Consider the following 25,581-nt stretch of genomic DNA (forward strand, 5'->3'; position numbering starts at 1 on the left):
TCATATTATCAATCCCCAGTGGAATTGATAACCAGAGGTCTCCATTTAGCCTTTATACAAAATTGTTTCATATACTGTATTTTTCCAGCAAAGGTACCTATATTAAACAGGTGACAGGTGGCATCTCTCCCTCTGCCTCTGATATTCTAATAGCACTGTTTTTTCTCAAAGTTAATTCACGGCTGCTGTCTTTAAAGTTAAATGCTGAATCAAGCATTTGTTAGGGTAAACATTCTACTGAGGAAAATGAGCATTTTCCCACAAATCTAGACTCATTCTAGAATCCTGGAATAAAATATCCAAGGAGAAAAAGACTCCTTGTATAATTTAGCCCATCGCTAGATCAAGAAACTGCTGACTGCCTCCTACATGTAAGACACTGGGTCAGGCCTTAAGAATCTGTGAAATACCTTGCAGAAAAACAAAGCCTCGCTGAAGTAACTTGCATCTTTTGATGATAAACTCCAGAAAAGCAGTTCTGCTGATGGGCATGTGCCTGCTTTGCACACAGGACTAAACCTAAGTCCATCTGAAAAGCAGCTCAGCCCTGGGATTTGAGCCTTGGGATCCCCTGCAAAATCTGCACCTCACTGTCAAGGCTGCCTATCACATAAACACAGTAACACTGTCCTTTCTGGACCACAGGGGTACCTGTCAGTGCTGGGAGCCCTTAAGAGCTTGGGGTGCCACACCACAGGACCAGAAATACAGGCTTGTGCTGAGCCTACAAACCAGGTTCCACAGCCTCCTGAAAGGTTTTTCTAGGCCCTGAACTTGAAAGGTTCCCTTGAGCGTGTGGGCATACAGAGTAATTCCAGCTGGAGTCCCCCAGCTCTGCTTCTCACCTCACCCCTCTTTCTTCATTCTCTTGCTGTTCTGTTTATATGTGCAGGTTTGGTCTTTTGATTTTTTACTAAGCAATAATTTAAGCTCATGATTTAAAAGGAATACTGAAAAATCCAAATAGACAGAAAAATTCTTAACTTTGTCCCAACTTCCTAGACTAACCACTTTTAATATTTGTTATACATCCTTCTAGAAATTTTCTAAACAAACAGAAGCCTATTTACACAAATGAGGGTTTTGCAAAATTAATTTTGCTTTTAATAAGATGCCTTGAACATCTTTTTAATATTAGTATATAGCATCTACCTCATTGTTTTGCCTGTAGTTGACAGCATTTACTTTGTTTCTCCTTCTGTGCTATTACTGATACTTCTCAGGAATATTTTTGTGCAGGTGTGTTAATGGACTTGAGTGATAGTGTCTGTGCGATCATTTCCTAATTGTGGAAATGCTAGATCAAAAGGTATATTTTACATTTTTGGTAGATTAAAACCAAATTGTTCTCCAAGAGCCTAATTTACATTCCCATCAAGAGTGTATGGCATTGTCCATTCCCTTATCAGCTTTTTTAATCTTTGCTAATCTGAAAGTAAAGAATGACATCGATTTATTGCTTTGACTGGTATTTCTTTATAAATGAGTAAGAACATCTTTTCACAGATTTATTGCCCGTATGTCTTTCTTCTTCCCTATTCATTTTTTCTGCATTTTATACTGTGTTATCTTTTTAGATTTCAAGGAAATTACGTCTTTCCCCCAAATTTATATCTTTTGGCCTTGTTTATAATCATTTTTGGCCACAAAAGTTTAATTTCATATAGGCGAATGTATTAATCTCCTCTTTTATGGCTCCTGAGTTTTATGTCATGCTTAGAAAGATCTCCCCACTCTGTGACTGACCCATATTTTCTCCTAGCACTTTAATGGTTTTATCATTAGAGTTAAGTCTTTGATCCGTCTGGAATTTATGTTAGAGTAAGGTATGAAGTCGTGATCCAGCTTTATTTCCTTTTCCAAGTGGCAAGTCAGTTGTCACAACACCATTTACTGAGTAATCCATCTTTTGCACACCTGTTGGAAATGACATCTTTATCTGGACTCGATGTTAAATGTTCCACTTAGTAACATTTGTCTCCAAACTGTGAGCTGGGGCCGTCCACCAATCTTACTGGAAGCCTCATGGGCTATCTGGTAAAAGCCAGGTACTGAAGGGTAAGGAAACCCTGCAGAGGAACAGGTGGAGGAGCCCCTGACGTTTGGGTGGTCATGGCTGATAGTGAGCACTCAAATGCTTTGGCCCCAGTAAGGACCGCCACTGGGGCTGTGACCCGACTCCTCTCATAGCTACACTCTCACTTGAATCACACAGCATACCAATGCTCACAACACGAGGGCGTTATGTAGCTGAGCCATGAAAATGCTGAGAGGGATGGGAGATTTGTTTTGACAGTTGTTTCTGTGCTATTTCCCTAAACCCTGTAATAAGCAGTAGCATACTTTTATCCAACAAACTTATGAAGAACATATAAGCAGAACAGCTATTCTAGTTAAAGATGATCTAGAGTTTCCTTTGCCCACCTCCTGCTGTAAGCCCTGAGCTCTCTACCCTGAACTCAGACTTGGGGAGTACAGTGTGCAGACTCAGCCTGAGAACTCTTAAGTACAAAAGAAAAAAAGAAAAAGAAATCTGAGGTACCAAGAAGAGGTACTACATCTGTAAGATTTGCGAGGGTGTGTTGGGCAAGTAAAGAAATGAACTATAGAGTGAACTATATTTATGGCTACTGGTTTACTACTGAGGACAGGAAATTTCAGATCTACTCCCAGGAAAAGAACTTGAATGAATGCCCTTCCTAAACCTTAGAGAGCAAGCCATGTCCTGTCCTCCTCCCTGCTCATCCCACGTGGTTTCGCCCTGGATTTCCGCCTCCTCCATCCTGCTGGCCATGTGCTCTGGAGCAAGTGATTTTGCACAGAAAGGCTTTATATTAGGCGTGTTTCTCTTGTTCTTCAGCTTAACGATAGCCTGGGAGAAAATTTGCCTCAAGACAATTTTAGTTAATGATTCAAGCATCACCTGAACAGATCCATTGAAGTAACAAAGAACTATTGCAATTATATAGCGTCCTTGCATGTTCCAAGGACATGGCTGTCCAGAAGAATTCTTACTGACAGCCTAAACAATTTGCATTAATCTAAAGCCAAACTCTCAGAGAAACTATGCACATTTAAGAAACAGGTTTAGGATTAATAGAACCCTCCTAGCCCATTGCCCCCTGCCTGGCCTTGTTCTCTGCAGCTCAAATGTTAAGTCAATAGTTTGTTTAACACCCTTCTCATTATTTTCTCTCAGAATGGTAGTGAGGCTTTTTACTTACTGTTAACTCACAGAATGCCTGTAAAATGTGAGTTAAATATGCTAAGAAAGTAATTTTTATTCTTGGGTTTAGAAAATAACTGAGCCACTTTTGGCAGGTCTTTGATGTTTTCAGATATGCTAGCGGTAGAATTTCTAGATCCTTATTCTCCAAGCTAGCAATTACATAAAGTTAAAATGTTATTTTAGTGTATAAACACATAGAGAAAGGACTGGACAGACACACACCAAACTAAAAAGGGAGCAATCTGGGCAAAGGAATGAGGTGGGGGTGGGGGCATGGAAAAGGGACATGTCTATATTCTTTACAGTGAGAATGTGTTTTTATTACATAATTATATAATAAAAAGTTAAGTTTTATTCTAATCACAGCAAGCTTGCTTCTATGGTCTAAACAACAGAAATAACCCATAAACTCCCTATTAAGTTCATTGATAGAACTCCTCATACCCTGCCTTTTTAATAAAAAAACTTCTTACAAGTTTAATTTTTTTTAATAACCTGCTGGCTTACTGGCTTGTAATGAAGGACACAGTTCTTCCTAGGACCTCAGATCGCATGCCCTGTGTATGAGGCACATCTCCTCCCAGTGCTGCAGGGTTAAAAAGACTGCTGGCTGAGCTTTAATTAGAGCCAAGGGAGTTGGAAGGCCATAAAGGCTTTTTCTTCTGGATAATGTTGGAGACGGTGAAATAGCCATGCTCAGTTGAGAGACCCCCTCTAGAATTAGAAATGCTCTTGTCCCCACCCGTAGCCTCATCCTGGATAGTCCCTGCCTGCCAGGATGGTCATTGCTCTTGCAAATTTACGTAACCTGCTGACCGCCTCCTATTTATTATTGAATCAGCTAAAGTCCAAAATTAACTCTAGATCCTTGACAAATATTCAGTTTAAACAAACAAAAAAAAAATAGGAAATAGCCATTTAAAAGGAATTGCTTCTTGATTTCATTTTTTCTTGTTTTATTTGATAAGCTAAATTATCCATTCTTCAGTGTCTGTGGACAGATCGTTGCTTGTGTTTTGTTTTGCAGTAAATATTGAACAGAGCTTGACCTTCTTCCAGGGCAGAAAATTAGCTAGTTAACATTGGGCACCAAACATGCCACCAAGTAAACTAAAATACTTTAAATCATTTCTAGAATGAGGCAAAGCCCAAAGAAATAAATACTCTAAATCAAGAATGAGGTCGTCTGGAGATATCTAGCATTAGATATCTATTAACTCTTTATAACCTCTTTATCACAAGATTAGCGTCAGCTGCTACAAAGATATATAAATAAATTTTCTGGTTAACACACAGCATGTGGATTAACGTAGAACTTCCAGAGACAGAGACGGGTGAAATGCCACATTTGCTCAATATTTTCCCACAGTGGGACAGGCACAAGGCAGGGCACTCGACCTAGACCAGTTTTATTTCTATGTCATATTGGAGGTCACTTTGGATTGCATTTGCTGGCTGATCTATAGTTTCTCTTCAAGTTTTTGAATACTTCAGTCAATTAAAAAAAAAAACCCTGTGGTTTCAATATAGCTCTGAAATATATTTATGAACCACAGTGAATTTCAGACAAAATATGACCCAGGAAATGGGCCTGCATAGTTAGAGTAGCTGTTATAATTAAACATTCATTTTTGTGTAGTCCATTTTAATAATAACAGTAGCCACCATATGTGTCAGGCAGAATGTAGAGCATTTTACTGCAGTTATAGCTGATAACCTTTTAAGGTAGGTATTAATTATCCCAATTTACAGCCAAGAAAGAGAAAGAGCTGATACTCAAACCCAGGTTTGTCTGGTTCTAAAGCTTAGGTCCTCATAATAGCCATTCAGACAATGGATAGTATATGGTAAAACTTCCATTGCAATCTACTTATTTCTATTAATTTTAATAAAATTCCGGGATGTGCTTGACCAGCCATTTAAATGTTTGACTTCCTTTTTAACATCATTGACACGATATAATAAAATAATAAGGGGATTGTTTTGTTTTTTACATCAAGGTAATAATAATGATTTTTTTTCTCTAGCCACCAGCTAAATACCTCCTTCCAGAGGTGACGGTGCTTGACTATGGAAAGAAATGTGTGGTCATTGATTTAGATGAAACCTTGGTGCACAGTTCATTTAAGGTAAATCAACATAAAAAAGCAATCAGTGATGTCTTTGATTTGGTCACAGTCATATTGAGAAAGGATGAAAGCTTGCAGTTGTTAATACACGGCTTCATCATTCATGAAGAAATCCCAATAACCGTTGCATATTAACTCAGGTGAACATTAACTCAAGTAGTTGAATATTAACCAATAGTTTTGGGGGGGGAAGCACTGGGCAGCCAGTATCACTGAAACCTCATTTTTTTCTTATGAGATGTGAGCTTTCTAACACTCTCACCCACCACAGAAATACCTTTCAGGCGGCACAGAGAAGTCAGTACACCGATGCCCCAGGACACTAGCGAGTGAGTGTCAAGGTAACCAGAGTGCCATATGTTTTATTGGGAGGGGCAGGGGAGGCCCTGTCAAAGCAACCTGCTATCCTGGAAGTTTTCCCAGACCAGTTTTTGAAAGATGCCCAACACTGAAGACCTCCAGAGTTAGGGCATTTTAACAGATTCAGCCATTTATTATGATTGACCATTTTCATGGCAAGAGGTTTCTGGGGATTTTAGAAGCTTTATAGCTGAATGGGTCTCTACCTGTGTGACTTCCCTCCTGAAGTGTATGGGGCTGCAGCGATGTCGGAGTGAGCATCAGATACCTTCCTTACTCCCGTCACCTTCCTCAATCTCCCGCTCCCACCAGAATGACAGCAAAAGGTACAAATTACCGAAGGGACTCTGTGTGGCAACAGCCATGGCTGCATTATTAAGACATGAGTTAATTAACCATGTTTCCATTTTTTGAAATGGAACAAATTGATTGAAGGAGGCAATTATGAAAAAGTTTGGAAATAGGGGACCGGTGTGCTAGACAGCAGAAGCAGGTCCTCATCCCGTTTGCCTTGGGACAGTTCTGGCTATGGAACAGCTCTGTTACCACGGGCCAGTTAGGCCACGTCCCTCTTTACACCCCCAGCCCAGCTCTCCTTACTTCACTGAGAGGCTTGAAAGGCACCATCCGTGATGGGGTGTCTCACGTGAACCGTAGTCATTCTTGATGGTTGCGTGGGAAGTGGAAGAGCCATCAAATTTGCCTGAAGACCTTCATGCCAGAGACATCCTTCCTTGTGCCTGCTTCTCACTACACAGAGGCCCTCCTCGAGAAGACAAGGCCAAGTGGTTGTCTTCGAGTCCTTTGGGAGAGTGGAGGAGGGGCCACATTTACCTGTCTGGCCACTGGGGCATGTAGGTACCACCTCATTCCTCAATACTGAGGGCCCTTCCAGGATCGGGCCAGGACCTTGTGCCCCAGCTCAGATCTGGGCAGCGTTGGAAGCCTTTCTTCCCCCATCAGCAAATTGCTCAGGATTTTTCCTGGTCCCTCGGGAGGGAAGCCCTGTAGAGCAGGGGTCAGTTGCCATCACAGCATAGACAGCTCCCTCCAAGCAGCTCCAGGAGTGTGGGCAAAGCTGGCTAGACCACACAGGGTTACGGAGGGTTCCTAACTCCACAGGCCAGACACTTCAAGGCCTACTTACAGGGCACTGATGGGACCAGCTGATGTGAACAGCATCTTGTCATTTCTTCTCTTCCTGACTTGCCTACATATGCAAGCAGAATATACTTTATTGTCTGGCTTTTAATATTCTGGGCACTTCAAAGCCCTTCGAGAATCTAAAAGGTATGACCCTTTCTCCTTGAAAATATACAGTGGTACAGCATACAGGCTCATGGGCCCTGGTTAAGAACCCTGGCTTTGACATGCAAGGCATCCCTCAACCAACACACGACAGGAGACCAAGGATAGTGCTTGCTCTGGGCTGAGGAATGGTTTTTCCCTTCTCATAAACTATGGAATATGATTTCACAATTTAATGCTTTGTGAGTTTTCTTCCTTCGGTCTTGCCTTTTTGTTTCTTAGCATGATTATGTATTTTAATTTTGAAGTTATAAAATACCAAAATCCTTTGCCTTCCAACCATAGAAATGAATAAACTGTTATCCTAAGCTTCAGGGGTTCTACTGAGTGCTTTAATGGTTCTACAATCTAGTATTTTTCACATTTTTCAGTTTCCATATCAAAGAAGAATGTGTGTTTACAATGATTCTGTACCTAGCACCCCTGCCCAGTGGCCAGCATACACACTCTCCTTCCCTCCATCTCTCTCCTACTTGTCCCAAGGGTCTGCAGCCTGGTGATTCCCCTGGGTCTGTTCATTTGAATAGTTTGTAGAGTTCTGTTTAGAACTATATGTCAGTCCATCACTGAGAAAATTCAAGAATCATACTTGAATTTTAAATGCCATTAGTATTGTCAGCATTATTTTAAATATCCAGCAGCCTGTGAGTGGCTGGGTATTATGTTTCTTAGAGCAGTCTGGAGTGGCCTAAAGTCACTGATGCTCAGGACTGGATGGAGCCATGGACACTCACGAGACCCATTACCATAGCTGCAGAAAAGAGAAGAAACCAAGATGGGAAGAACCTGCCCAAGGTTATGGGTCTGTGGCCCCCGACTTCACCTGACAAGTCCTTGGCCCTGCTTTGTGTCCATGTGCTGAGCATCTCCTGCTAAGCAGCCCATCACAGGGCAACTCGTACTTGTGGGTTCAGTATAAATTATTTTCCTCAAGTAGCACTGTCCCCTGGACCTGGTAAGCTCCCACCCCCTCACCTGGTAGCCAGCATGGTTCCCCATCATCCGGGTAAGGCTTTAGTCAAGAGATGGAGTTTCTGAGGAGCCTCATTCCCTAGCCAGGCTGTCCCACCATTTGTCTCTGAGGCAAGGCAGGTGCTTAAAGAGGTTGGACCAAGACGCTGAAAATATAACAATATTCAGAACAGAAAATAATGTGCTTTCCTGCTTGTGCTTATTTTAAGGAACCAAAGCATGCTTCAACATCCTTCTCCTGAACTGTTTTTTTCCAATAATAAAAACATTGGTACAGGCAAGCTTTTTTCTTGCTAAAGTTTCCGATTTTATTTTGTTCTTTCAGACATATTAATTATAGTTTCTTTTCTCTCCAGCCTATTAGTAATGCTGATTTTATTGTTCCGGTTGAAATAGATGGAACTATACATCAGGTAAGAAGAAAGCAAAGTTAAATTGAGTTTCAGTTAGCATTTTTTGGTAATTACATTTCTTATGAACTTTACTTCTAAATTCCTGTTTCAGTAATAATCTTATTACTGAATCAAAAGGAAGCAAACTTTGTAAAATAAATATAACAGTTTTCTGCTTGTTTTTCACTCAGATGAATTTATACTGAGTTTATAAGGGAAACTGTAATCTATTTGTAAGTATTAGATGTGTTTGCAAGTTCAAATAGTTCTTTGATTTGCTGCAGACTTTTAGAAATGTCCATATATCCCATTGGTCTTGCTTGATGGTCTAATTAACTTCCTCATGTAATTGTTTTCGGCTACTCGCTTAGCAGGCAGCAGGAAAGTGCCACAAGGCACCCACTTATGGTGGCTTTTCAGGAACAGATGTCCATTTCCAATGCCAGCCATTCCAGCCTGATCTTGTCTCTCCTGCATCATGTTCTCCAGTGAATCTTTAGCAAAAAACCAACCCAAAGAGAAAGGGAGAAAGGTGTACATTTTGGGGTCAGCAGGTAGCTTTTAATAAAAATACCCTGGTCAGTTGGTGTCCCTCTTTGTTCTGATTTTTTATTTCCCCTTACCTGCATGAAGCTCCTCTGGGAATGGCTTCATTTATGAATGTATTGGAAACATTGTAGGAAAACTAGCCTTGGAGGCTGAAGAGTTGGGAGATTTATAGGGATGACCTGACCATCTTCCTGTCAACCCCACCGTCTTCAAGTGACCGTCTCTGGACTCATGTTCATATCCAGGAAGGGAACTCTCTCTTGATGCTTGATCTAAAACAGGATGCCTTTCCCTAACGATGTCAGTAGTCTCTTTGGCCCTTCAGTGTATGTAGGGTGTCAAAACTGGCAAGGTCTTGGAAATCAGTTGGTCCAGCCACATCATTGTCCAGATGGCAAACAGACTCAGCCAGAAAAAGCGTTGGTTCAAGGTCATACAAAGCGAAGAATTAAAATTAAAATGAGACTTCCAGTCTCCTGCCCCTTGCTCAGGGCTCTTTCCCTGATACTCTGGTCCCTCCCCTTCCGTGCCAAGTTGTCCTGCCAGGAAGCCCTCCCTGGGAAAGGCAGCTTTGGCCTCAGCATCTCCACACTTCATGCTTTTAGACGCCATCAGGGAACCAAAACAGCAGGCACTTTGGGCATTTAACATTTGCAAAAACATCAACTGAATTAACTTGGTATCTGAGAAGCAGTTAAGGCTTCTGCATTTATTATCTTGGCTCATGTTACAAAGTAATGAGACAAAGGAGAGGCTGTCCACTGGAATGGCAGAATTAGGAGAGAAATTAATACCTCGTGACTGTGAGCATGACCCTTGGGCCTGACCTGCCATGGCCAAACCATCCTCGAAGGACCCAACCCAGCTCCTCCAGCCTCCCTCCAGACTGTTCTATGATTATCTTGGTGATAGATACCCCAGGGCACCAGGGCTGGGATCAAAACCTCTCTCCTGAGGGAATGAAGCCACAGGCGCCAAGAGGAGGACCAAGGCCCTGGCGAAGGCCGTGGCCTCGTTCAAGTAATCCAGGATAGGCTGTGCAGGTCCCAATGGGCCTATTCTTGGTTACTTGCACGGGGACGCGGGCCTGGACGCCGGCATCCGGGCCCAGGACCTTCCTCTCTGCCAGAGGCACCAACAGCAGAGTTTCCAAGTCAATCTCCCGCCCTTCACATGTAGGAAAGCTTGCTTTCCAAGCAGTATTCCCAGGGAGACTGAGGACCCCAGGCCATACCCGTTGCCTGGCACCAAGAGTCTCACAGACAAAGTGGGTGCCTGGAGCTACTGCAGCCACAGGCCCTGCCCTCAACCCCCACACTGCCTCCCAGCTCCTCAGAGCCCCGTTGACACACACCGCCCCCCCTCGCCCCCCGCCAGGCCATTCTGCTCCTCTGGCCCCTCGCTCCACTGTCAGTCGGCCACAAGCTTACCACCAAGTCCTGGCTCTGTGTAGAATCCCTCTGCCAGCAGCACCTCCTCTGTATGATAGAGCCCCATTTCCCTGTCATACATCTCCTGTGGGAAACCCAGCCTGTTACATCTGCTATTCACGGCCCCACGCATACTCACCCCAACCTGCGTGTCGCACTTCATCTTCAACCACTACTTCTCCTATCCCCCATCTCCCCTCTTTTATCACTGCCTCTGAAGGGCCAGTCATGGAGGGCTCTGGCCATTCTCTAGCACCCCAACTATTTTCAGGCCAGGTGTCATGCTTATACTGTTTCCTCTGCCTGGAAGCTCACTTGTCCTTATCAGCCTGGTGAACTCCTATTCATCCTCCAAGGTCCAGGACCGGTGTTACCTTCTGTGATTCCTTCCCCTTGAGAGGGGAATTCATCGTCCTTGATTTATCCTTCTGCTATAACTTTCATTATGCATGTTTATTTTGACATATTTTCGTGTATGTCTGCTCTAGACTGTGAGCTCTTCAAGGGCAAGGCCTGCGTTTTATTCATCTTTATAGCTACTTCAGGCTGAGCACAGATTTGGGGCTCAGTGTATGTGAAATGAATTGGATTTTAACAAGTTTGATTTATTTTAGGGAAGTAGCTAATTTCGAATGGAATTTTTTTTTCAAGTTTTAATTAGTCTTTCCCTCCTACCTCCTTCACCAGCTTTGCCTTCTCTCCCGTCTCCCTCATTTCCTAACATTTGTTCAGGGTCCCCAGGCAGGAGCCCAGAGCCCCACCACGCTAGAAGCTACTCTCTGCCCCCTCTGCTTGGAAGCCCCTCCCGATGACTTGTTTCTGAGGTCTGGGACTAGGCCGCCCTGCAGTGTTTGTTTCTGTACCAAGCCCAAGCAGAGCAGCCTTTGTGGTACCTCGTAGACGGCTTCCTAAGCCAACAAAGAAGGCACTCTTGTGGCTTTGCAAGGCCTCTTCTTCCTCCCTAGGCCTTCCTAGCAAGGGGCGGTATTCCAGTTAGAAGAGAAAGTGGCAGCAGAGCAATCCCAGACCTGCCGGACCAGGGCTGGACCTCCAAAAGGACACCCCCCGGACCATGGCCTGTGTCCACATAGGCCTGACCTAAAGCATGTGCCGAGAAAGACATGCGAAGTAAATGAATCGTTTCTCACAAACAGAGTACATCCCTTCCACTCACTGGTTCTGAAAATCCACAGGAACCTCAGTACCACGGTCAGCTTCCCTTTCTCCCTTGGGAGGAGCATCTGTACCAAACGCAGACCCGGTGCCCATTCTGAAGAGTGGATCTGGCCTGAAGTGCCACATCAGCCTACATAGCCCTTCATACAATCTGAGTCTTCATTACCACACATAGATCCTGGGGGCCCGAGGCAGGAACTATTTTGGGAATTCTTCCGACACTGGCGGTTGGGCCCCCACCATCCCCAGCAACCACTATGACTGACCGGCTTCCTGTTTCCTGCCGTTGCAGGTGTATGTGCTGAAGCGGCCACATGTGGATGAGTTCCTCCAGAGGATGGGGCAGCTCTTCGAGTGTGTGCTCTTCACTGCCAGCTTAGCCAAGGTGAGTCCTGCTCCCAGCCCTGAGCTCTCAGCCCCAAACAGCCTCTCCGCCCCTACCCACTGTCTGTCAAACAGCCCTTTGTTAAGGTGGAGGAAGCTGTTTCTATGGCGACACATTCCCACTCCAGATGGGATGGATGCAGGCCATGTGCATAGCGCCAGCCTGAAAGGCTTCTGGGTTACCATGGTGACAGGGAGCGCTTGGAACAGATGCTCCATGAAGTTGAAGTTGCTTCATGCAGCCACCTGAAGCTGGTTGTATCCACGGAGCAAGAAATCAGAAATGTGCTCAGCATAACCGAGAAAGGCATCTCATCTATTCACTGGCAACCAAATATTAGAAGCTCAGGCCTCTGTGCCCTGGGTTAGCTTGCATGGGTTCGGGGGAGAGATAAGTGTCAGAGATTCACACGTGCCTGGGCCGAATGAGAGTTCTCACTGCCCTAATGAGCCCTGTGATCTCAGGCAAGTTACTTTTTATCTCTGACCTCAATTTCTTCTCTAAATTGGGGATAAATTCATTTACCTTGTGGGCCTTACTCTTGCATACTAAAAAGGAGAATAATGTGGAAGTCTTTCAGATGAATGGTACCAAGACTAATTGTATCGTAGTGTCGATGGCTCTTCTGACAGTGCTCTGGGGTGCTGAGGAGCCTGAAGTGATAACCAAAGAAATAACGAACAGGAAGATTGTGCTGGTGTCGGTGGATTGAAAGTTGTTTTTTCTCTGGCGAAATTGAAAACACTCTTCCTTGGCGTAGTCCCCAGCCCTGGCTTAAACATCCTTGTTTGGTCTCTTAGCCGGGACTGCTCCCACCTGCCCCTCCATCTGTCTCTCCAGCTTTTCTCCACTGCTCCTCCAGCCTGGCTCAGCCAGACCAGCTCCCCAGTGCAGCCTTCCAGCCTCTTTTCTTCCCCGATGCACAGGTTCTGCTGACAGGTGGACACTCCCCAGGTCTTGGCTCAGCTCCCATTGGTGCAGTGGACCTCCTGGCCAACCGCACAGGGGCCCACAGGCGCTCTTAAGCTGACCGTCAGACCCTTTCAATATCTGCATCCTCATCTTAGTTTCCTTCATTCACTCATTCACCCGACAGGCATTTACTTAGTACCTACTGTGTATCAAGCACTGTACTAGGCACTGGAGATATATATATACAGCAGAGAACAAAAGAGACAGAGTCCCTGCCCTCGTGAAGCTTACGTTCCTCACATTCATCTCTGAGGCCTGGAGCCCCTAGACTTAGGCACTCGCTGGAAGGATGTATGCCACCACCAGTGTTAATGATTATGAGGAATTAATCATCTTTCCATCTAGAACCAGCCCCCCTATAACCCACACACGTGGTGCTTGGCTGTCCTCACCAGCAGGAAACTGCAGTGCCCTGAGTTCTCACCCTACTTGGTCAACAGGAAATACAGCCTGCTCCTGGACTCTGCCTCGCTCAGGATGTCTCTGGAGAGAGGAAGACGGCCATGGCCTCAGAGCTGCAACTTATAGCACTGTAGCCCTGCCGGCATTTCCTCTGCACTCAGGGGTTGCTGTGAAGTCCTCTCCTGGGATTCCCAACACCACCAGCCTTGGTTGCTTCCTGCCCCCCAGGCAGAGTTGCTGGGTCCCTGGTGACACCTGGCTGTGCCCCTCACTGTTGTCTTGGTGCTGAGGCCTTACCTCACATCAGGATTAGAACTGCTCCTCGTTTGCCTCCCGCTCCAGCCACTCAGTCCGACCCCTTGATCTCTATCCAGTTCAGCCTGCTTTGGAGAAAACTCCCCAGGCCATGAGAGAGGGACGAACCCCAAATGTAAGCTGGGCTCAGACTCCCTCCCATAAACTCCTGAGCTCCAAGTAAATGCAAGTGGGTTCTGGGCCCCATCCTGAGACAGTCAGGGGCTGGTCTGGCCCTGTTGCTCAGAGCACCTCTAGGGGGCAGTGTGGCCATATGCCACACAAGCCAGATTCCAAGTCAGCGCATTCATTCACTGTTGAAACTAGTATTTCCTGAGCCCTACCATGAGGTAGGCACTCTGCAAGGTGCTAGGGATGTCATGGTGAACACGATAGGCAAGGCCTGGGCCTGAACAAGTGCAGAGAAAATAAAGTACTCCCATGTGGTGATAAGCTCTGTGAAGGAAATTACTATGAGGTCATAGAGTAGTATCCAGAAAGGAAGAGGCAGGAGGTCTCTAGATGGATGGTAGGGGAAGCCAAGACCTGAAACGAAGAGACAGGAAAGGTTCATGCAGAGAGCAGGCGAGAGAGACTATTCCATGTAGAGGGAACACTACTGCAGAGGTTCTAACCAAGTTCAACACCAGCGTGGCTCAAGCCACACTGAGATGATTTGAGATGGAGGTGAGAGGTCAAGAAATTTTTCAGCTGCAGCCACGCAGGATACGGCTGCAAAGAGTATGGGCCTTATTCCAGGTAAACGGACTGGAAAGAAGGCCCAAGGGGAAGAGAAGACTCTAGAGGCTCAGGCAGCCACCCCAGCCCAGAGATTACAGAGACCTGGATTAGGGCGGTGACTAGTATAGAGAGATGCAGGTGAATTCAAGATATTTTGGGAGATGGAACTGACAAGAATTTTTGATGGCTTGGATATGAGAAGTGAGAGAAATGAAAGAATCCGGGGTGTCTTGCACACATAGAGAGGAAAATAACCAGGATCCTAAAACATCCGATGATTTAAATCCCTTTTTAGAAAAGTAAGCTGCATCTTGCCACAATAGATCAGGGTTTCCAGGCTCTTTCAGGCACCCGGCCTTCATTGCGACACCTGCTTTCCAGTACGCAGACCCTGTGGCTGACCTGCTGGACCGCTGGGGCGTGTTCCGAGCCCGGCTCTTCAGAGAATCGTGTGTTTTCCACCGTGGGAACTACGTGAAAGACCTGAGTCGCCTTGGACGGGAGCTGAGCAAAGTAATCATCGTCGACAATTCTCCTGCCTCGTACATCTTCCACCCTGAGAATGCAGTAAGTAACTCCCCTCCCCGCCAAAAAAAGAATGTGGGGCTCCACCTGAGCTCTGTCTTGCTGGGCACCCACCACATTGGTACCTTCATGCCCACTTGCAAAGTTTCCTGGCCTTGTCCTTGTGATATCCCAACTCTGCCACTTAGCAGCTGCATGACCTTGACCAAGTTCTTTCACCTCTCTGAGCCTCAGTTGCCTCATCTGTCAAGTGGGGATCGTAGGACTGCTGATCTCATAGGATTATCGGAGTCACTGTGGCAGAACGTGAAAAGCGCTTGGAACAGTGCTTACACTGGGCAAGTGCCCAACCAGCCTGTATCTTCTCCTTAACATTTTTAATGTTATTACTGAGAAGGGTTCTGTCTGTCGTTAACTGCCTGGAGCTGGCTGCTGCCCTGGACTTTGGGACCCCTAAAGACTCAGAAGGACTGGGTGACCTCTTCAACAGAAGTATTCCTGAAACAGAAATGAACAAAACACTTCTGTAAGGTCTTTAGATAAGGCTGGCAGGCTTTACGCCCCCTTGTGATATTTTAAAAGTATGCAATGGGAACATTTCCTACATAAAACTCCCCAGAGCATGGCGGCCTTTCGTGTCTACTCACTGGGTGCAGTATGACTCTCAGAGCAAGGCAGAGATGACCTCCCACCTCCCACCCTACGTCTTCAGGGGAAGAGAGATCAGTCAGGCCCACTGGTGACTGCTGACCCCTCAGCAGTGGCCACCACACCAGGCCCTAAGCCCAGGCAGCTTTCCCTGGAGAGGAGGCTTCTTCCTAAACAAGGTCCTTCCCTTGAGTCCAGAACTGGATTGTTCCACTTAAAGTAGAAATTAATTCAAACTAGATTCAGTGAGTTAGTGATTGGTCATTATTTTAATAAACTTTCAAAATTTATTATATTTAAATATGTTCACTTTACTGAGTTAAATTCAACATAATGCATTTTATAATGTGGCTCTAACAGATAAGAATTGCTTTATAATACAATCACAATTTCATTATCACATCTGACAAAACTAACAGTTTCTTACTATTATCTAATATCCAGACTGTATTCATATTTTCCCTGTTACCTCAAAATGTTATCTTATGTTTGGATTGATTGCATCAGAATCCAAACAAGGTCCATGCATTGCTTTGGTTAATATGTCTCTTAATTTTTTTAATGACCTTAACACTTCTTCCTCTCTCCCTTTTTTCTTCCATGCCTTTTGTTTGTTGAAGAAATTCTTGTTATTTGTCTAATAGAAATTTCCTACATTCTGAATTTGCTTAGTTGCAGCCTCATGGTCGCATTTAATATGTTTTTCTAGCCATTATATTTTCTTTAAACAAGTAGTTAGATTGCTTATCCCTGAGAAGATTCAGGTTCAATTTTTTTTTTTTTTTAAGAATACATTATAGGTGGTATCGTATACCTTCGTGGTATCACATCAGGAGACACATAATGTCAGTTGACCCATTCGTAAAGATTTTAAATTGATCTTTGGATTCAGGTGGCGTTCACCCGATTCTTCCATTTTAAAATTCCCCATCACTCTTTCATCTAAAAATTTTGGCAGTCATTGATCATTGCCTACATTCACTATTTCAATAGAAATTGCAAAATTGGTGATTGCTAAATTCTCTCGTTCTTTCTGCATTTATTGGCTGGAATTCTATTTTTTTTAATCAAACTTTCCTTCATTGAGTGCTCGATTACCCTAATATTCAGTTTGAATGTTTGAATGGGGAAGTCAGAGTATAGTCTTGGTTCTTTTTCTTTAATTCTGCAATTTCAGAGTAATAAGTTAATTAGTGTTCTAGCAACCTCCGAAAGTAACCAACAATTTTTTTTTTAGTATCATCATGTACTCATGGATTTTTTTTTTTTTTTAATCGTTACAGTTTACTCCATTTATTATTATTTTGTGCGCTCAAATCTTCACCTTTGGCCAGTGGACACCCGTTCAAATAACAGTAGTGTTTAATAGCTTCCTGCTTTCTGGTACAACAAGATGTTCTAGGCTTATCTTGTCCATTTCCTGCTTTAGCCCTGGAATCAGCCATTTTTCTATGGAGCTTGGTTCCTATTAGTGGAAATGGTATTTAGAGATTACAGTTTGGGTGGGTTCTTATTGTTACTGGGATATCCTTTGCTTCTAGCCCTTTCTATGGGACAGAGCTAAAATATGCATATTTTTAGAATGAAAACTAAATCATTAATTCGTTTGTTTTTCCAATTCAATGTAATAACAGGATAGGATTTTTATTTCTTTGTTTTTGTATCTTCTATTATGCTGAAACTCTTGATTCTAAAAATACATATATCATTATACATTTGATTTATTCTATAGTATGTATAATAACTTCAAAATAGCAGTACTAATATTATTACTAATAAGACAATTGAATGCATTTAGGATTTGGGGGGAAATGTATAGACAGAACACTGTCTTTTAAAATTACTTAAAATAATTCTGTGTGGTTATGTCACCAATTTTATATACACTTAGGTTCATGTTTTATTGCTTTCTTTATTAATGGTTTAATTTTATTTCAATCATGCGATGATACATTTACATGGTACCAACATCAAAACTATGGACAAAGATGAATTTAGAGAAGTCTTGTGTCCATTTCTGCCCTCTCCCGCATTTCTGCTTCTTCCCCTAGGAGAAGTTAATTTTTGGTAATCCTTACCTTGTTTATTTTTTTAATTACCTAATGAATTGTTATGTTTATAAGTGGTCTTTAGATTTGTAAAAGAGTCAAAATATTACTTTTAAACTTTTTTGGTTTCCCCTTAATCTCTTCTCCCTGGATAATACCTACTACCACCTCTCTGTCTAAAACTAAGGGAAAATCCTGTCTTGGCCCATGGCTTTAGATTGTCCTGAAATGTTATACTTCTCCTTTTAACTGGTCACTGCCGAGTATGGGAGGAAGTTCTTCACTTCTCTTTGCCATACAACATGCCACAGTGACCTCCTGTGCCTTATATATAGGCTCCCTGGTGTCGGTAGTTGGCAGGCAGGTAACCTCTGCCTCCAGGTGCTCTGAGGTGTGAGGCGCTGGTTTGAGGAACTTGGCAAGCAGCAAGGCTAGTTCTCACATATTCTACGCTCCAGCTGCCTTTTCTGCGGCAGGAAAACAAAACATGCAAAATGCACACAAACTGGGCACACGTAACCTTGCCTTCCTGGGCCATCTCCCGAACCAGGTCACTGTGGATTGATCTTAGTTGGGAGAAAAGAACAAACAAAATGATGATGGTGGTGATTTGCTAGATAACTGTCCTCCTGACCCAGTCAGGCTCGGAGCAGCCTGCAGCCCTACATACAGTTCAGCTGTCCCCTCCGTGCACTGTCTTCCAGGTGCCTGTGCAGTCCTGGTTCGATGACATGACAGACACGGAGCTACTGGACCTCATCCCCTTCTTTGAGGGCCTGAGCCGGGAAGACGACGTGTACAGCATGCTGCACAGACTCTGCAATAGGTAGCCCCGGCCTCTGCCCGCCTCCTGCCTGTGCACTCTGGAACCCCCAGCCTTGGGGACCTGCCTGGCCTCGGCTCCCTGTGAGCTGAAAGTGAGGACACTCCGTGTTCCAGGCCGTGGGGTGAATGTGGCCATACCTACCTGTTTTATTTTTTTAAGAACAGAAACAACTATTTTAAAATGAACTCTTTTAATGAATTTCATAAAGGGACATGCATTTTACTGGATTTGCTTTTCTTAAAACATACCAAAAAGAAAAAAATGAAAAAAAAAAAAAGCTTGATATCTATCGGACTTCCTTTCAACTGTCCTCCCTTCCAAGCGGACAACCTGTCCCCTCTAGCCCAGCTCAGAGCAGCTGACCCAACTCAGAATCTCTTTCCTACAGGATGAAGTGCCTTTTTGAATGTTATTTTAAGCTGAGAGTTAATTTTTCTACACAACATATTTCCAGTCTTTTATTGTCTTAGATTCTCTAAGAAGATAAATATTACGATTTTCTAGAACTTGGGGGGGGTGGGGTGAGGGATGAGGGTAAGTCATAGGAGCCTGTTTCCCAACAGGTGTGACTGTGCTGACAACCGGTGGCATGCTGCAGGCTCAGACTCCTGGTAGGAGGGTTTGTGACTGTGACTGTGACTGTGTCTGTCTCCATTCATTTCGGACCCCGTTTGGGATATATTTGCAATTGTGTGGCTCAACACTTTATGAAACAATCAATTGTTTTATATTATTATGATTTCTGAGGGTGACAAATTGGTCCTGAGGTCACATTTTTCCTTCGAAAAGTGTCATCATGTCACTTCTGCTTTCACACAACTGCCATACTTCCGTATGTGTTTTGTTTTGTTGTTGGTTAGGTAGAGCAGTTACAAGAAACTCAAACCCTTAGACTTTTTTTTTTTTTTTATTCTGTTTATTGATTTTTAAATCTTTCCTTTCCGAAAGCTGGATATATAATGGAGCTGTTTGGGAATTTTCTTTGCTGCTACCGTGCTGCCACCAAATGGAATTGACCAGCGGCTGTTACACTGTTCTTTGCCACTGTGCCTAATGCTCAGAATCTGCTCACTGCTAAGCTGCACACTCAGACAGGGTTAGAAATGTAGGTGTCCCACCCTATCGCAGACTGCACCACCTGTACCCCTGCCCTGGCCCTGGCCATGGGAGTTCATAAGGGTACGAAGCCAAAAGGGCCGACATACCACACAAGTGGTGCCATTTTCAACCACAGTCAACATCAGATCCTGTGAGAAGCTGACTGTTCTCTCCTGAGAACCTGCGGCCTCAACCAACCACCACGCTGATATGGCCCCAAGTCCATCTCTGGGTCTTCTCTTTTGAAGCATAGCCTACTTCTGAGCCGAGGGTTGGGGAAGCCTATCTAGACGTGGGACTCACTGTCCCCAACCAGGGAGAGGAAGGACTCTCTCCCGGAGCCAGAGCTCCCTTTGCAGCCTTTCCCAGTGAGATGTTCTTAAGCAGTGCCATGTTCCTTGTTTGACAACAAGATAGTCTTTAAAGTGTTACTCTTAAAAATAATTAAAAAGAACCCTTTTGTGTTGGCACCGTTGCCTTAGTCCTCTGCAGGTTGGGCCTCTGCCAGAGTTCTGGTGGGAGCAACTGGCACTAAGAAAACTGGAAATTGGGGGTCAAAGTAAAATTTCTTTTTTGCTATTATTCACAAAATAATGAAGCCAGCTGCCAATTATGTCCTCCCAACAGCACTTTGGTCTGTGGACTGCCCGGCGTTCAGAAGAGAAGTGAGTATTCAGGGGTAACCAGGTCTCCCAACATTCTGAGTGTTCCAAACCCAGTAATCCACATGCCAATTAAAATAGAAACAGCCCCTTGCCAGGCATTACCATAGATAAAAACAGTTACATGGCAGATCTGCACATGCCATAAACTCTGATTTGGAAAACTAGTCATTAAATGAACCCGCTGCCTTAAATGTCTTGATTATTGCAGTCAAGTGTCTGTCATATCGAAATCCACATAGAACTCAGTCCTGATGAGAGCCTTAGAGCCTCACCCGTGCTCCCCTTTTGTTGGCATCGCAAGGTCCAGTTTGGAACAGGGGGTGGCGGGGGGCAGAGAGGGCTGAAAATCTAGAAGATTTCAGGGAAATCGAACCTAGGAATAGTGACCGATGGAGTGAAGACACTTGGCAGGCTTGAGCCAGACACTTCACCTAGTAGTTCCTGAAACCGTGCACGCCATGCACAAGTCCCGTGGAGAGCCGTTGAGGTCGGGGCCCGGTTTCTGTCGCCACAGACACAGAACGTCTCGGGAGGGCCAGTAAACCCTCTGGGGTTCTGGATTCTGTGCACCTTATTTGACCATACTCCAAAATTCCATTTTTATTTTAACCCTTGATTCTGCTTTATGTACATAATCAAAGTATATCTATCTATATATATATATATTTTTAATCATCTACATGTAAATGAAGCAATAGAATTCTAACATGAGGCCCAGAAATGAGATGAATGTTTGGGGTTTATGTTTTTAAGGTAAATATACGGGTATTGTTTTTTTAATTACCTTTATTAAATGGTGGGCTTTAAAACCTAATTGAAACCTATTAGCTATTTCTCTGTGCCATATACTTCCAATGTTACCAAAACATCCCTAACTCTTCAGCCAAAAGAGAAATCTGATGTCCTGAGTTTCCATGGTCCTCTCTGTACCAGGTTAAAACACAGTCTTCTGAACAAGTATTTTTTTACATTAAGATCTGGGACAGGATACCTTGCATCATGGACTCCGGCCACTATGATGCTATGACATCTCTGGCCGGACCTCGAGTGGAGGTGCCCAGGCACATCTGAGCTTGTTACTGCTCTGTCTTCCATTGCTCTGGAATACTACATGTGGATCTGTGGTTTCACCCGTTAGCTATTTGTAAACAATGCATTTGTATACTAAAAAGGAATACCACCTGTCATGGCCGATGGTTGGTGGGGAAGCTCCTTTGACATGGTGCAATTTTGATGAGATGACTCTGGAGACATGAGAATGCCCTAAAGACTTGTCATGGTTGCAGCATTTGAACTTCTGGTATAAAAAAGAAATCTGTAAGTCTATAACCTGGCAACATTTTACAACCCTGTATTTTAAAGATGGCTTTCTAATAAAATCCAGAACCACACAGCCCTATGGTCAAACACTCGTGACGTTTGTGCCTCTGCTTTTAAAGGTGCTGTGATGGACAGTTGGCATGCCAGGATTAGAGAAGAGGGGATGGCTTGAAGTGCTTGCAGTTACCTGTGCAAAACTGACTGGCTGCCTCTGTTCCCATTTTACTGTAATTTGATGGTGTCTGTTCCTGTTCCATTCTCCAGGGAGCTTCTCTGCAGACTAACACCCCTCACTTTCCACCCCGCAAGTAGTAGAGATGCTGGTGTCTAGGTAGTCATGGCTTTCTGTTGGACATTTGAATGTGATAAACAATCCAGCATTACGTGGAAATGCTACATGTGGAATGTGCACGTTTGCAGGGGCGAGCATTGTCCGTCAAGAGGCTTGCAATGATTTCCTTCCTGCCAAAAATAAACACGTGAAACTGCGCTCTCTTGTGGATGGACTGCTTCTCTACCGGCAGTGCTTCTCCTCACTCTGTTCTCTGCCCCTGCACAGCAGGGATGGATGGGAGAGCAGGGCCTCAGGATCCCAGGAGCCACCAACCTTGACTCCAGGGGGAGCTAGACACCCATTCTGTCCCACTGGCTTGTCAGAAGCCGTCTGGTTCACCAGCCTCCCACAAGGCTTCCAGCCCTTTCCAAATGCAGCCTAAGCAAACTGTATCCCCCACCCCATAAGAGCCACAGGCATGGTATATGCTATTTTGGGTGCCTAAACTCACAGCCCAGGGTACACTGACTGGGATGCTGTGATTACCAGATGAAGCATGGCAAGAGACTAGAAGGACTAAGGACCTTCAAGAGACTTTTCTCACAGTGGAGCATCCTGCAGACATTGCCCTCAGCCCAGCCCCTCCACACATGAAGGTGAGAGGGCAGCGAGTACCCCCTCTGCTAGGGACTCCTGGCAGAGCCTTTAGAATGGCCTCACCATTCTTAGAACACTTCATAATGACACCTAATTCAGATAACACCAGTGTCAGAAAACTAAGCAGTTTGGTCATCCCGTTTTGTGGATGAGAAAACAAGCCAGTGACACAATGTTCTGCAGTCCGTTCTGTCTGCCACAAGGATACAGGATCCTACTAGGCATGTACATTCAGCCCGAACAATACAGACAGTGTATGTGTCAGCCCAGGAAGCCTAATATTTACCCAGAAATAAAACTCAAGTCCCCCACAGTTTGTGCTCTGCCCCTAGGTGCCCTAGCCACCGTGGAGTAGCTAGCCAGCCAGAAAGGTCACCCCAGTTTCTTCCCCTGGTTCTGGACTCCTCAGCTGTGTCCCTCTCTATCCCTCTGTCTCTCGCTCTGCCGCCTGGCCCTCTCTGCCTACTTTTGCCTCCTCTGGCATTGTCCACCCACCCCTGACTGCTTCATACTTTTGCATAAAGTGGAAAGACAAATGGTCATTAAGAGGCCACTTATTTGGGATTTGAGCATACTGTGATTTCATCTCCTGATTTTTTTTTGTTTGAGCACACAACATCTGTATTCTAGGACCAAGAAAGAAGCCAGGGAGGAGTGGCTGGGAAAAGCCAGCCAGGGAAGACAAAGGGGGTCTGTTGAGCTTATGGATGAGGGGTGCAGTAGGGGCTGTGGCAGAGTCCTGGAAGGATTACATGGCAGAACCTATGCCAGGGCTGCCTGTGGATCAACAGGCTGCTCTAGGCTCAGAGCTACCAGCTAGCCTGGCCACAAAGCTTGAACTCTGAGGAGAATTCACTGGACCCTCCGGCCCACGGGAGGAAGACGTGTGGGCTCCAGAGTTTTCCACCCCAACCTCCATTACAGCTGCACCTAATAGCTCAGTGATTCTCAGCTCTGGCTTTGCTGCCCTGTAGAATCACCTGAGGACTCTTAGAAATCAGATCCCCCCAAGTATCCCAGACCATTTAAAGGCAAATCTCTGAGCATAGGCCTCACAGGTGCAGCCAGGGCCGAAGACCCCTGCCCTGACCAGCTATGGAGGAAAAGAAAGTCCCCCAAACTGTTCCAGGCCTGACACCAGGTATGTCGAAAGAGCTATGGCAGGGCTCAGGGGAGGTGACATGTATGGTTTTATCTGAACTATCAGTCATACGTGTTCACCAGAATTTAAGGAAACCCAGAAAAGTACAGAGAAAACCTCACATGGGCACTGGGAGACTTTCCCAAGGCGGAAGTGAGGATGGGTTGTGAAAAGCGCCCCGACTTTACACTGCGGTCGGGAGCAGAGTGGATACCCCCACTCCTCGTCAGAGCTCTGGGTCACCGGAACTGAGCCTTGCCATTCCCCTTTCCCAAGTCAGTAACAGCTGACTGGCCCTGAGGAGGTGCTGAGCTGATCTCACCCAAGCAGTCTGGGTGCGCGGCTGGGCAGGGACACACGGGTCTGCTAGGAAGTGACACCTACTCGTTTGCAGACACCTAGGGCTCTTCTTGGGGCCTATCGGTGTGGTGGCCCCTCGGACACAGGGACTTGCCCCGCCTCCTCGGGCCCTGGAAATTCCCACGGCATCCTCAGGGTAGTCGCTCTCGGGCCGTGCGCGCCCCGGTGCCTATGTCACTGCCCCTCTGAGACCGGCAGCCAGACGTGGGAGGCCCACGCGAGCCCAAGTTTGCTCTCTTCAAGGGCCTTTTTTCCAGGCAGCGGGATTCAGGACGCGAGTCAGGCAGTCGCACGCCCAGCCCCCCACGCTCTGTCCGCGCTCCGGCGGGGCGCACCCGGCCGCAGGACCTGGTCTCCGCGAGGAGCGCCGTTGTGCACCTGCCTGGACGGGACTCGAGTGAGACCTGGGAAACCGAGCTAAGGAAATCTGAAAGCGGGGCCTAAAGGGGCGGGGGCTACTGGGCGGTGCTAAAGGGGCGGGGCCTGGGGCGGGTCTGGCTTCCAGCGCCTGCCCCGCCCACCCCAGGCCACACCTCTGCCTTTGTTAATAAGGACTGTTGCAGGCTGGGCCTTGGAAGATCTTGGAAGGAACAAAGTAACAGTCGAGACCCCTGGAACCTGCCTGGAGGGAGTGTGGGGAGGGATGTGGAGCGGAAAGAGGCGAGGGGGAAGAGGGAACCATGGCCAGGGCGGTGCTGACCAAGGCGAGCCAGGTTCAGTGCCCTTCCGACGCCAGGCCCTGATCCATGGGAGGGCAGCCAAACAGGAAGAAGTGGTGGCGGAGCTCCCTTCCTGCTCTTGGAGGGAATGGGGGAAGAGGCTGGGCACCTCCTTGTCCTCCTAGCACCCTGCCTGTGAGCACTACCATGGGCCTCAGTTTCCTCTCTGTGCCGTGGGTGTGATCCCATGAACTGGAGACAAATCAGTGTTGCTTATCTTGGCCCCAGGCCAGGCCCTAGGGCCCACTGTCTGTCTCTCCAGCGCCTGAGATCACAGGTTTCAGGATGGGGCTGTTCTGGACTAGGGCAGTGTTGCCTACCCAAGGTCTTCAGAATCTGAGACTTGGAGAATTCTGACAGAAGGGGCCTTGGAGAGGCCTTTGTGCCCCTCACTAAGCCACTAAGGCTGGATTGTGCCAGACACGGTGTCCTGCCCAGAAGAGTGGTGGGCAGATGTGACCTCCCCTGCCTTCTCAGGGGAGAGAATGTCAGCTCAGAGAAATAACCAAGAAATGTCTCCAAAGTCACTCAGCCAGTAGGCGCTTCCGCTGGGGTTGGAACCTGGCTCTGGTGAGAAGTCAACTCTGAGGCCAGGCTTCAGGACAGAGCCTGGCAAAGAGTCCAAACACACCCCCACCAGATCAGGCACAGGCCACAGGAGCATGTCAACAAATATTTATTAAACAATTACTGTGTACCAGGCACCATTCTAGACATGGAGATACAGCAGTGAGCAAGGCCCTGCCCACAAGGGGCTCACATTGCAGCTGGGGACACAGACACTAAACAAGGATCGTTATCAGTAAGGTTGTCAGCTTTTAAAATTGCTAAGAAGATGAGGCAAGCGGAGAATGGGACGAGGACTACGGTGGTCAGGGAAGGCCCTCCGAGGAGATGCCATTATGGCTGAGGCCAGAATGTGGAAAGGGTGTACCGTGCAGAGATCTAGGGGAGAGGTTTC

The 25,581-nt window shown here is 45.8% G+C and overlaps 1 protein-coding gene across 10 annotated transcripts in view; it reads left to right on the top strand.

The window, feature by feature from the left end:
* CTDSPL (CTD small phosphatase like) overlaps positions 1-21,959 on the top strand; it is a 118,999-nt gene extending 97,040 nt beyond the window's left edge. For 5 of the 10 annotated variants that reach the window (XM_023537106.1, XM_023537073.1, XM_023537234.1 and 2 more), the window contains 5 exons: positions 5,257-5,358; positions 8,355-8,411; positions 11,838-11,930; positions 14,721-14,906; positions 18,265-21,959. In XM_023537106.1, coding sequence (XP_023392874.1) covers positions 5,257-5,358; positions 8,355-8,411; positions 11,838-11,930; positions 14,721-14,906; positions 18,265-18,390 — 564 coding nt within the window. In that variant the 3' untranslated portion in view covers positions 18,391-21,959. The other 5 variants (XM_023537140.1, XM_023537220.1, XM_023537355.1 and 2 more) reach the window with 4 other exon arrangements.
* Positions 21,960-25,581: the final 3,622 nt, after the last annotated feature.

This window comes from Pteropus vampyrus, unplaced genomic scaffold (assembly GCF_000151845.1).
Source record: "Pteropus vampyrus isolate Shadow unplaced genomic scaffold, Pvam_2.0 Scaffold1, whole genome shotgun sequence".
NCBI classification, from domain to species: Eukaryota; Metazoa; Chordata; class Mammalia; order Chiroptera; family Pteropodidae; genus Pteropus; species Pteropus vampyrus.